The following is a 13,729-nucleotide window of genomic DNA, read 5'->3' on the forward strand; positions in this document are numbered from 1 at the left end:
TTAATAATTTAATTTCACAATATCTGGACCATCTAAATAAAATAAAACATTCGAAATCAAGCGGTGCATCACTTGATGATATCTATAAACCAACTTGGCAATATAACATAGATTAGAAAATCATCGTAAAGAATCGTAACTCGATTACAACGCTAACTATATTCAGCCAAGTATAAATATTATTGTTCGAGGACTCGGACCGAGATCTCGGATTGAGTTCTAGCATCGTGGACACAAGACTTAAGAAATTTAACCCTAGTGACATTCGGTTTTCTTAACTTAACCTGAATATTGATTTCTACCAATTATTTGACGCCGTTTAAATATCTGTAAACCGAGTTTAAGTTAAACAGTTGATCTCGACCGTTTAAAGTAATTAAACGCCGGTTTTAAGAAATGTTACTAGCAATACTCTATTTTTATTTCTACATATCATATCATCAAATATGTATTCTCACCTTTATTGGATATCATCTTGTCAAAACTCAAACTTAACACTCATTGATAGTGTTTGACACGTTACAAATACGTTAAAAAGAATTGTAAAAAATAATTATTATTATTTTGTTGATATGATAGAGTATTTTAATCCTTTGTGGTCCTCAGATTCTGATGATGAAAATATTGAACAATTTGAACAAAGAAGAAAAAGATTTAAACAGCGAGTTAATTAATTTATTTTAAAACATTAGTTGACGTTGAATTTAAAATGCGATTTGGATTAATAGTGTGTTCAAAAATAGGTTTGGTTACTGCCAGTAAAAATAGTTTAGTTGGCAGCAGTGAAATTTACTGGTGCTGCGTTTTGTTTCTCCCAGCAGTAGAGCCAGTAAAACAGCTGAAATAATTTTAAGTCATAGATGTCTATACTAGTACTAGATCGCTAACTTCGTCAAAAGAGCTGAGGCCGGCAGGATTTCCGGTTTCGGCCATGACACCCTACAACAAAATGGCGACAATGCGTGTGTAATGTGTATAGGCCCTCACACACAAAGGCTGCGTTCCGTAAAGCGCATATGCGCGCATCTATCTATAGTATACATAACGTATCCTATAGATAGATGCACGCATATGCGCTTTACGGAACGCAGCCAAAATGACATAACTGCATATGCATAGCATAAGACCGTCTCGATCAATGAACATCTAGCATAAAGGTGCCATATTGATTTACATAGCATGTTCATTGGTCGAGACTAGAGTCTCTATATATAGAGACTGGCCACTCGATTAGTTTTGGAAAAACATGGCGGCGGTATATGCATAGACGCATCTTGTGTTTACCATATTTATGGAATAAAACTTTCATTGACTACACTTTATTCGACTACAAATTGATAGTATTAATAAAAGCAGAGTGAAGCCTATAAAAATAAGTACAATTATTTGGTATATGGTTTCTAAAATAAAATATCTAAGAATAATGATATTATAAAGAAGTAGAATTTGTCATAAAAATTGTAATTCTAACCTCACATTATTTATAATAAGTTTTATTTAAAAAAGTTTTATTTATTATTGTAATACTGAATATATAAGTAATAATAATATATACTGTAATGATATGATTTTAAGTATTATTAGTTAATTTTTCTTTATTTTTCAATTAAAAATTTCTAGAAAAGAATAATATTAATTGTTATTAATTTTCTTGTTCTATTTCTTTTCAAATTATTATACTTTCTATAAGAATTCCTATTGGTTCCGCCATGTTTTTCCAAACTTTGTTTCGACCAATAAAAATAAACACAAGCGTGGCCAGACTCTATATAGGGACTATATAGGGACTCTAGTCGAGACGGTCTTATGCTATGCATATGCAGTTATGTCATTGTGGGTGTTTACGATAATTCAAGTTCGAGTTAGTTTCACTAGGACCGAAAAATGAGATAGACATAACCATCTAGAATCTTTATGATTTATGACAACTCAACGCTATCTTGTATTGCTTGAGTTAAATTAATTGAATTTGTTGAGTTTATAGAGCAAATTTTATTGTAATAAAAAAATGTTAACTGCAAATCAGTCTATGAAAGAAACAAATAATGTTGGTATGTATGTGTTGGTATACCTCTTTAATAGATATAATTATATATATATGTATATAATTATATTTATTAAACTCAACAAATTCAATGAATTTAACTCAAGCAATACAAGACAGCGTTGAGTTGTCATGAATCATAAAGGTTCTAGATGGTTATGTATATCTCATTGTCGGTCCTAGTGAAACTAACTCGAACTTGAATTATCGTAAACACCCTTTGTGTGTGATGGCCTTATATCTGTACGTGCGTATGCACATGTGATACCCGGCGTGGTGATACAAATTGATAATATTGTAAAAATTCTTGAAAGATGCCGAGCAGTTGTTGAGCAGTTGTTGAGCAGTTGTTGAGCAGTTGTTGAGCGGCCATTTTGTTGTAGGGTGTCATGGCCGAAACCGGAAATCCTGCCAGCCTCAGTTTTTCCATACGTCAAAGCCTAAAGTTAGCGATCTAGTACTAGTATAGACATCTGTGTTTTAAGTAATCCGAAAGATAATTTTCAGATTAAAAAAATTTTATTAATTGGTTATTTTGAATTGGTGCTACAAAAGTTTCAAGAAATGGAGAGACTTGTGCAATCTGAAGATATATCTCTACATGATAAATGGGACAATAATCAACAATTGATTGATTTAAAATTACTCGATGAAACAACAAATAAAACAACAATTTCTGTTATTATTTATTATTATTAAAAAATAAATTGGCTATATTGACCCAGAGCCGGGTGTTAGATGCTCAAAAAATAATAAGTAACTAAATTGTCAATTCAAACGTTTCGGCACATTTATTTCGGCCATCTTCAGTGATAATATCAAAATAAGTAAACAAACGTTACAGAAGAAACATGCAATAATAAAACAAGTATGTTCCGCAAGGCTAACGCATATCGGTTGAAAAAATTTTTAAAAGTTCGTTGTAAAATAAAATATACAAAGTAAATTAAAATAATAATGAATTAGTATCGCAAACGCAAAGTCATAGTATAATAAATGCAGGTTAGAAGATCTTACTTGAGTGTCCATGATATAATAAAATGTAGAAGTAAATGTGTCTTCAAAATTCGAACCAATTATAAGTCAATGTGTTCTAATATGCGACATGCAACAGCAACGCTCTGAAGACATTTTTCTTTTTGCCACCCTTTCCTTATGCTTAACGGATTGCAAGAAAATAAGAAGTCGACGAGTGATCGGTCAATCTATGAAAATTATGAATAAAAGAAATAAAATAGAGACTATTATAAAAATGTGAAACGAATTTAACCCAACACATGAATGGAAAGACGTTAGTCACATAATTTGCAAAACAAAGTGACACGGATTTCCTTCCTAACTCTTACCTACCCATCCTTCGCAAATTTCCCTCCTTTTAGACTCTTTTTAGATCCCCCTCCTTTTCTCCCCTCTTCCATATTCCTTACTTCCCTTCCCCCTATTCCTCTAATAGATCGGCCCCTAGTCCTTCTACCAAAATCTTTGCTCATTTCAATTTCATCATTCATTCATCTGACATATATCCGAATGGACATATCAAAGTTTCATTCTATCCTTAAGGACTTCAACTTTCTAATGGGACACCAAAACATTTTATCAAACTTTATAATCTTTGGACCTTCTTATATTCAACTGATATTATGATCAAAGGTAAATGTTGCTCTGTTTTTCTTGCAAATTATGTGACTAACGTCTTTCCATTCATGTGTTGGGTTAAATTCGTTTCACATTTTTATAATAGTCTCTATTTTATTTCTTTTATTCATAATTTTCATAGATTGACCGATCACTCGTCGACTTCTTATTTTCTTGCAATCCGTTAAGCATAAGGAAAGGGTGGCAAAAAGAAAAATGTCTTCAGAGCGTTGCTGTTGCATGTCGCATATTAGAACACATTGACTTATAATTGGTTCAAATTTTGAAGACACATTTACTTCTACATTTTATTATATTATGGACACTCAAGTAAGATCTTCTAACCTGCATTTATTATACTATGACTTTGCGTTTGCGATACTAATTCATTATTATTTTAATTTACTTTGTATATTTTATTTTACAACGAACTTTTAAAATTTTTTCAACCGATATGCGTTAGCCTTGCGGAACATACTTGTTTTATTATTGCATGTTTCTTCTGTAACGTTTGTTTACTTATTTTGATATTATCACTGAAGATGGCCGAAATAAATGTGCCGAAACGTTTGAATTGACAATTTAGTTACTTATTATTTTTTGAGCATCTAACACCCGGCTCTGGGTCAATATAGCCAATTTATTTTTTAATAATTTTTTATTATGATGGCCCATGTTTGACTTTTCTTTTATAATTTATTATTTATTATAATATTTAATAACTCTTCTTTGTCATTACTGTCACTCGAAGAGGCACTAGTAGACGATTCGAAAATAATATTATCAAGTAAAATATATTCTTGAATAATTACTTACTTTTTATTTTATTAGCCTAATTAACCAAAAAATTTAAAAAAATCAATTAAACATATAATTTTTTTACTTAAAAATTATCTTTCGGATTACTTAAAATCATTTCAGCTGTTTTACTGGCTTTACTGCTGGGAGAAACACTAATCTTGAGCCAATGACAGCTCAGAACGACTAGACGCGTAGACGCGCGCATATTGCACTTTAAGTGCTAATCTAAGTGTTAAGCTAGCCTCAACCTTACAATTATAAGAGGAATGGAACAAAATCTTCACTGAGACAATAAACAAATAAATTAACAAACTGCTGAGAGTTTATCAAGCGGTGATAAAAAGTAAATATCACATAGTTTTAAATTATTTTCTATTATTAAACTATATGTATATGATTAAGAATAAATACTTTTAATACTATTAGCGTTTTCGATTATACAGGATTTGAACGACCCAGGGTTGATCAATCACTATTTTACTATAAATGCAAGTCTTTCATTGGTGGAGAGGTTGCAATGACGTCATTAACCAACCCTGGGTCGTTCAAATCCTGTATAATCGAAAACGCTATATGATTTTATTGTATTAGTTATTCATAGCAATTGTAATAAGAAAATAGAAAGTAAGCCAATACTTTTGAGCAGTAGTGTACATTGCATAGGAATTTTGTTCGTTTTACTTGCATTTCTTACAGTTCAGATGAAATAGGTACATATTTTTGAAGAAAGAGCAAAGAAAATAAGTGCTGAAAATGCATTCAAAACGAACAGAGTCACGAACTTTATTCATATGCATTTCTTGCACTTAAGATGAAATAAATACAAAATTAGTCTTTGGAGGAAGAAAGAGCAAAGAAAATAAGTGCAGAAAGTACATGTAAAGTGAACAGAACTATGGGAAGGCTTCTTGCTAGTAGCCGTCTATAGCATCGTTTTCGATACATATATCTAGATATGTCAATACAAGTCGTAATTATTAACAACTAAATAACACTTGTTAATTACGATTATAATTTTGAATAAACACTAAATTTTGTATGTAGAAGATAAAATCTTATGTAAAATACTTACGTGTTTACTTAATTTTTTAAGGTTAGAATTTTCTGCAGCTATTTTTTTAGTAAATCATGTTATGAGGCATCGGAAGCTGATGTATTGTCATGATTTATAAATATTGTGAATGTTTCTTGCAATAACTTTAAAACTATTAAAAAAAGAAAATGTTTGATTATAGATATTAGATATATTTTATAAATATAAAAAAATTATATTTTAAAGAGAAATTTAAAATCATAATAATGAATTTATATCAATATTTCACTCGTATTCGTATAAGAAATTGTGCAGTCTATGCACAAGTTTTGTCAAGATTCTACAAAAGCGATACAAAAACTATGCAATATCCTACAGCAGGAATAATCGGTCAGAATGATAACGCTGTGTATCATGTATATTATATAAATATCTAGCAACTGCTTAATTTAATATAATATAAATTTCCAGTTATTGGAGATGAAATATTGAAAGCACAAGTGAAAGATACAAATTCCTATTACATGTGTAATTTATTATATAACTGTGGTATTAAAGTTAAGAAGGTAAGTTAATTTTTTTCTGGCAACAATTATATTATCTGACAAGTATTTCATAAATCTTTTATTATATAGGACTATTTATTTTTATAATAATATTGACTTGATTGATTTACAGATCTCTGTCATAAGTGACGATGTTGAAGAAATTTCGAAAGAAATTAGAGATGCTTCTAATAAATACACATATGTTATAACATCTGGTGGAGTTGGACCAACACATGATGATGTTACATACGAAGGTAAATATTGTTTCTAATAAAAAAATTATAATTATATTGTATTTTAATTTATCATAATCTGTAGGTCTCGCCAAAGCTTTCAATGATACACTATATTATCACCCCAAACTGGTGAATATAATAAAACATCACTTTGGAGATGACAATGCTTCTTCTCCTGCTTATAAAATGGCTAAGATTCCTCAGAAAGCATCTTTAAATTTTGGTTTAAATCCAGCTAAACCAAACACTTATCCATATATTGTACTAGAAAATGTATATGTCTTTCCTGGTTCACCTGTATTTTTTCAGAAATCTTTCCAAAGTTTATATAAGGTAAATATCTTAATGAAGTGAGAGATAAATTGTTGTTGGTAATTTTTTTCATCATTAATTCGTACTCTTATATTTTATTGCAGGAGTTACTCTCCACAAATAGAAGATTTGTGAAAGAAGAGGTGTTTATTAATGCTAGGGAAGAATCATTTGCAAATGCTTTATCAACTGTAGTAAAGGAATTTCCCAATGTTTCCTTTGGTTCCTATCCAGTAAGCAATAGCAGGTAATGCAGAGAGGAAAAGTATGTTGTAAATAAGGCAAATTTTTAATTTTAAATTTTATTTTTATTATTCTATTAAATACACACTAAAGTTCAAATAGAAATATGGAAATAAGTAGCAATTATGATTTCTATTGTGGGTTTAAGCCTACATATTTCTGACCATGTTTTTATTTGTTTTATTTTTTTGAAAATTGAACAAAAAATAAACATGATATACATATATGCATAGGTATTTTAAAGCATTCGTAACTATAGAGAGTGATAACGAGAACAATACCGAAAGAGCAAAACGGCGATTTTATGAGCTAAATCCTGTAAATATTTTTGTCAATTTTGATCGGACGCCGCATGTAGACTGTGTCACAAAATACAATAAATTTCTTCAAAATTGTTCACGTCGATCGACTTACGAGCAGACGCTCGAAAAGCTTAGGTAAAAAAAATAATGCATTCTAGATTTAACAATATTATATTGAGTATTGTCTCTCTAAACTACATTCCACTTAGACAGGTATATCGGAATTCCGAACATGTTTCGATACGTATCGACGGTAGCATAGAATCGAGCATCGTTATTCATCTCGCGTACATATGTAAAACTCAATTGCATTCAAATAATAAGTTGCAAGTGGTTCATTTCAAGGAAAAACAGATGTCGATTAACATAGAAGAATTCGTCAAAGAAATGATTGACAAGTAATGCAGAAAGCAATCTATTGCTCAAATTATAATCCATGAAATCTAATATCATACAATGGCTATGTAGTATTTGTGATGAAAATTGGATTGTGTATTTGTTAGATATAATTTAGCAGCGTGTACCGTGGAATCCGCGCCTGACAAAAGGATAGACGAATTAATATCCATGCGACCACACTTACAAACATTGCTAGTCGGAGAAGCTGGCGAAAATGTAGTTGATTATAACAGTAACGCGAACCAATTGCAAATCAATAATCCTTTGCGTAACTGGACGAAGGAAGACGTGTGGATTTTCGCCTCATCGTTGTGTCTACCATACAATTTGACTACTTGAAAACAAAAACGGTAAGAAGAAATTACATTCTGAATGCAATTTAATATACGCGAGCGATATAGTTTACTTTTAATTGTTATTCTCCGAGTTATAGATGTGCTATGAAGCGTGAACGTTGCATACAATCAAGGAACGTTGCAGTAGCAACACAGTAATAAAACGTATGGAACAGAGCTCGTAATCGATATTTAGCAACGCGCACAATGCGAAAGGATCGTGTCGATCGTGCATTGCTAATGCTGCGTCGTGTCACGAAACCTCTCCTCCCGCGATACTAGATTCCAAAAATCTGACAATATTCCCCAGCCGGCCGGATATCGTTTTAATATTCGTAAGGGCGACGCACGCGTGTGCACAAAAGCAACTTAGTATTGTCTACGCGCGCTTTCAATATGTCCGCTCAGCCATCCGAGTAGCGAAACTGGAATGTACATAGAAAAGAGAAGAGGCACCAAAGAGGGATGGGGAGAACCGTGGGGCGAGACCGAGGCACCTCGCGAGGGTGGAAGGGGCTGGACTACAAGCTCGTATTACACATTTTTCAGCCGAGGAAAAGCCGGCTGGCTGGAGAGAGAAATATCCCGCCGTCTCCTTCTACTCCTTCACCATACCCGTTCCATTCTTTTGAAATTTCATTCCGAGTTAAAGTATTCCCACTTTTATCCCTCGGAACTTTAAAATGAGAACGAGTCGCGATGCCGACGTGCCTTACTGATGGTGCTCTCACGCTATCTCGCAAGTCGTCTATTCGTCCTTTTATTCAAGCCTATACGCCTGTCGTTACGAAAGTCATGCAACAAAAGTGAAAAAAAAAAAAAAAAAGATTATTAATTTTTCGCGGGGTATATCGTTGGAACGATACAAGCGATAGAATACGCGTCGATGTGCGTGCTCGCGCATACGCATGGACGCCGGCGGTGCACGTTCAGGATGAGAACAGAACAGAACAGAACAGAACAGAACAGAACGGAACGGAACGGAAAGGCCGGTACTAGAGATGGAACGAAACGAAACGAAACGAAACGAAACGAAACGAACGTATATTTCCAGAACAAATATTTACGCGAAAGAGGTATAAAAAGAGCGAAAATGTGTTTTCTGTTTGATTTGCGACTGTATTTTTCTTTCCGGTCCAACGGTCCTCTCCTCTGCCTCCCTCGCCCTCGTCGCCGTCACTCAGGCAACCACCCAACCACTCACTTACTCTCTCGACTAGCTCTCCCCCTCTTCCGCGCGCGCGTTTCCTCTCGCGGATTCTCCGCGCCCGCGCCCGTGGGCGGACAGAAGAGTGAAGGGGAGGGACAATCCTGCGGGCATAGGTTACAGACGTATATATACGCCGAATTGATGTTTCGCGAGTTTTGAGCGACGAAACGAGATAAAGTTTGGAAAGAGTTATAGCTAGAATTGACGCTTCTTTTTTTTTTTTTTATCATCATCAGTCCTTATATTCATTTCTGAGCGAGATGACACTCTCTAGTAGGATCTGCAGTTTAATATCGGCTCCGAACAGCTATAGTCGAGAGGTTCTCTCTAGGCAAGATACTATTCGCTGGTTTGTGCCTTGCGGAAGGAAGCGATCATAGATTTTTATTTTTCTGCGACGGCAAACTTGCCATCACTGACGTCTAATCAACACGCCGCGATTGCTTCAGAGCAATCTTTTTTTTGACACACCAGATAAATGCGGAAGCAATTTCACTTTTTGCATCAATTCGTCATTCTCGGAACTCGGAGGTTTTCACTTCGCACCTACTTTTGTTCCGGTATCTCGCACCGATCGGGATAATGCACGTCTCTCGCTGCTTTCGCCGCTATGAGCCTCCTCGTGCGCTACGATACTCGCTATTGTACGTCGCGCGACCGAGCTTTTCAACTAGGCCCCCCAGCAAAAGTCCGCGTCTAATCCAATAGTAATCTCTCCGCTATCTTGGCAATTCGCAAACTTTGCTAATTATTCTCCCACCGCCTGCCCCCGCCCCCTCGCGCATCGGGCAAGTTTCATGGTAGCTCTCGAGACGCCTCGTGCATCCCGAAGATAATGCGCGGGAGCGAATGAAGGAAAGGAATTTCCGCAGGCACCCAAATATCTTGGCGCTATTTACGATACTTCCGATATTCCGGACGCGGAGATTTTTCTTGGAATACCATCGGCGCTGATCACAAACTGATCCCGGTGAATAAGCTCGCCGCGCGATATGGAGAACGCGGATACGCTTACACGTACTTGGGAAGTTTAGATTTCATAAATTCCGTGATACGCGCGTGTATTGGCTATCTATCAAAAGTTTATCTGGTCGTACGTCTCACGGCGTATATATGCCGTGGTGAAAAATGTGGAACATCCGGCTGTATACAATGACAGATCGCCAGGCGGGAAGAAAATTACGAGTTCCTTTCCTATAGATTTCCGTATTTTATATCGCTCGCGAATCGCGTTATACATCGAGCCAATTACATCGACGACTGTCTTTCTGAAAGATTCATGCCTAGAACAGAACGCCATTCGAACGTGTTGCGTAATTTATAAGCGATTCACGTATGCATAGATACTTTGACGCTCGGTAATGATATTCTATTTTCAGATTGCTAAGGTTTGGATTCAGCATCATGTCCGCAATTGCAGTCAGTGATTTGTGAAGTCATGTAAAATTCAGCAGCGACGGTGTCGTTTTGAAATAAAATTGAAATGTGAAATGGAAATAAAAGTATTTAACGAAATACGAGGTATATTTTAATGAATCAGCACGATGTTTTTTTTAAGTTTCAATAAAAATCCAAGCTTTTATTTGCATCGCTCCATCTACTCGAATCGACCTAAATTTTCTGTGAAACATAGAGCATATATTAATGCGCAACGTTATGCAATATTTTATTTTTCCTTTCCGTTAAAAAATTAAAACCATCAGCTTTAAGTCGTATACATATCAATCTCGGAAATTTTCATCTTGGACGATGATACGTCACGATTAGAAGTTGATGAATGAGAATCGTGATCGAGTGTGATTAATCGTCGCGCCGTAAAAATCGTCGTGAATCACTGTCGATAATTGCGGCTCGGGCGATTCGTGTCGCGCGCTGTGTTCGACAACAGTCCAAGATACGAAGAAGATACCGCGACACGCAAAGGAAATTCGCGCGGACGCAAGCACTCTCGGCGGAACGGCTGGTAAGGAGCGAATGAGTCGAGGGTTCAGTCAAGTAGTTGCGGTGGTCCGAGCGCGGTTTAGTCAAGTCGAAAGGTTGGCAGGCTGCCGCGTGCCACGCTGTTATCGATTCCTTCTTGCCACTCTCATCCCCCTCTTCCCACCTGCCTATCTTCCTACTCGCCTTCCTTTCCTTCTTCACTTAGACACGCGTTATTGCTACTCGTCTCCGTGTAATCCAATCGTTCCCCTGCGCACGTTCGATGCTCTATGACTTCTCGTTCATTGATCATCAATAACGTTGCGATAGGTCGGTGATGTGACTTATTATTATTTAAACAAGAAATCTTACTTTTTTCAATTCTCATTTTTTTTCTATTAATTCGATCATCGACGATGACAGTCCATTGACAAGCGTGCACTTGATTGATTATCCTTATTGACTATGTATTGTGTCATCTATCCGCAAACAAAGAGAGTAGCAAAAAGAGTCACGTAGAATCATACAGTCAGTCATGATGCAAATATTAAAATCGGAACGATCTCGCGTAGCGAGAGGTGTCTCACGTCGATATTGCTCGTCGCCACGCGACATTGATCGTCCAGAAATTTCCACCCAAATTTTCAATCCAATCCGTCTGTCGAAAATTATGACAACAAGGACGCATGAAAAGTAGCAATCGCCGTCCAAGAGCGCGGATAGTAAGGACTTCGGGATGTCCGTCCGGGGAAAGACACGGCGTGTCGTTGAAGAAGCGAGAGGGAGAGACATTGAGGGGAGCAAAGGATCCGGGTCAGGGGTGGTGGCCGCGAGTTGGCGGCGGTGGCGGCGGCGGCGGCGAGACGAAGCGAGAGCGAGGTACGACGACGACGGTGGCGACGACGGTCGCGTGCTGGTCGCGTGCCGGAGGCGGAGCCAAGCTCCACCGCTCCGCGTGCCACCCCCAACCCCGCAACCTGCGGATCCTCCGCCCCGCCACTGCACCCTCCGTGCGCTCCCTCGTCGGTTATTGATTCCCCCGGGTAGCTACCCCCATGGGGTGCTAAAGTGGGATGAGTGGGACGCGGTGGGTAGAGATGAAGTGGCGCGCTCCGGATAGGGTAGGAAACAACGGGACGTCTTGAAATTGCAACAACCAGTCGTGGTGATTACTTTTTTGAGCACCTGCTCTCTTTCCCTCCCCGTCAAGCGGCGGCCCACGGCAATCCTCTTTTTCACGAGAGGACAAACGTTTCGCGTGTAATAAGTAGGAGAGCGATACTGGGTCTTAATCTCTCATAGCTCTCGGATTATTCGCTGGTTTCCGCTCGTGTGTGTGCGTTTTTTTTTCTTCTATCGATTCCGAATTTGTTTATACCTTTCCTATAACACGATTACGGGAAAAAGGTTTCTCATTTGTGGATGCGAATAGCTCGTAGGACAATGAACAGGAGGAATTCGCCTAACGTCCACAGTAAGCTGGAAAAGAAGAGCAATCGAGTGACATGCTATGCATGGTATAAGGGCGATGTTGAATCCTTGAAACGACCTAGATCTTTCCTCCTAGTCTCCTCCTCCCTTTCTGGACCAGGGCCAGCAACGATAAAGCTATACGATGCTATATTACAAGCGGTACAGGAAAAAAAGAACGACACAATAGATCTGTATTCGAACTATTAAATGTTCTTTGAGCGACTGATATTGTTTTAAAAAAGATTTTATCGGAGAGATTCAAAAATATTTATAACAATATTAACGTGTTACAATAAAAGTTTTTATATCATTGAAAGAAGTTTATACATATTATATTACATATTAATGCTATTATCTAGATGTTTTCGTCACAGTGTTCGATCTTCTAATTAATTAGTTTCTACCGCTGCTTGGCCGACTTCCGAACGGATGAGGGTAGGTCGAGAACGCGGAGGGAGAGAGGGAGAATGAGGAGAGAGAAGGGAAGACTGCTTTGGAAGAGATGGAAGGAAAGCAGTAAAGAAGAGTACGTTCAAAGAGAATCGCGCGTCGGTGGGCGGACGAGCGGGGGAGGAGGGGGAGGGGGAGGGGGTGGAATGGAATTGTGAAAAGGGGTAAGCGTTATGAGAGGAAGGTCCTCGACGTGGCGAAGACTGCGGTAGGCGGTTGGGGGGGGGGGGAGAAGGGAGTATTCGCGAGCGGGAAGAGAACAACGTGAAGAAAGAAAGAAAGAAAGAGAAGGACGGAACGCGAGGGAGAGTGGACGAGGGGGAGAGGCGGCAAATATGTAGAAGGGCGGAGACAGACGCAGAAGAGATATATACCTAATACGAAGAGGAGCGCGGGCAAGATGGAGGAGACGGGGTAGGTAGGTAGGTAGGTAGGTAGGTAGATGGGTAGGTAGGTAGGTAGGTAGGTAGTTACGGCGAGAGGGAGCGAGGGTGAGTCGGGCGGGGGAGAGGCGGTTGTCGGTGGTGGCTGAGGTGAAGGCAGGGTGTGGAAGAGGCGCGATGGATATACGAACGACGGAAGAATATTGCCTGCAGCTTTATGGCTCTTAGAGGACACGGACTTTTACGATTATTAATCCCTCCGTTTTCCCATAGATCCATTCACCGCTGTATTCTACCCCGAAGTGACGTTCAACAGATTATCCCTGACACACGATCCTCTCGCTAGGCTCGACTCCCGATCACGAAGGGTATCTAGACTGGAACTCAGGCAAAAGATTCCAGCCT

General features: G+C 37.7%; 1 protein-coding gene across 3 annotated transcripts; it reads left to right on the top strand.

The window, feature by feature from the left end:
• Nucleotides 1-5,242: 5,242 nt before the first annotated feature.
• LOC105680052 (FAD synthase-like) lies at nt 5,243-10,613 on the top strand. Of its 3 annotated transcripts, XR_001101933.2 has the most exons (10): nt 5,243-5,903; nt 5,985-6,079; nt 6,192-6,315; nt 6,380-6,630; nt 6,714-6,856; nt 7,086-7,289; nt 7,364-7,552; nt 7,658-7,903; nt 7,987-8,053; nt 10,478-10,613. XR_001101933.2 is itself a non-coding variant. In XM_012380483.2 (9 exons), the coding sequence occupies exons 1-8, from the start codon at nt 5,780-5,782 to the stop codon at nt 7,890-7,892; spliced, it is 1,365 nt and encodes a 454-aa protein (XP_012235906.1). In that variant the 5' UTR covers nt 5,246-5,779; the 3' UTR covers nt 7,893-7,903; nt 10,478-10,613. The 3 variants fall into 3 exon arrangements, 2 of the variants coding, with proteins under 2 accessions (XP_012235906.1, XP_012235907.1); XM_012380483.2 differs by lacking the exon at nt 7,987-8,053 and having other exon boundaries at nt 5,246-5,903; XM_012380484.2 differs by lacking the exon at nt 7,987-8,053 and having other exon boundaries at nt 5,248-5,573.
• The last annotated feature ends 3,116 nt before the right edge of the window (nt 10,614-13,729 follow it).

This window comes from Linepithema humile, chromosome 8 (genome assembly GCF_040581485.1).
Source record: "Linepithema humile isolate Giens D197 chromosome 8, Lhum_UNIL_v1.0, whole genome shotgun sequence".
In the NCBI taxonomy this organism is placed as follows: domain Eukaryota; kingdom Metazoa; phylum Arthropoda; class Insecta; order Hymenoptera; family Formicidae; genus Linepithema; species Linepithema humile.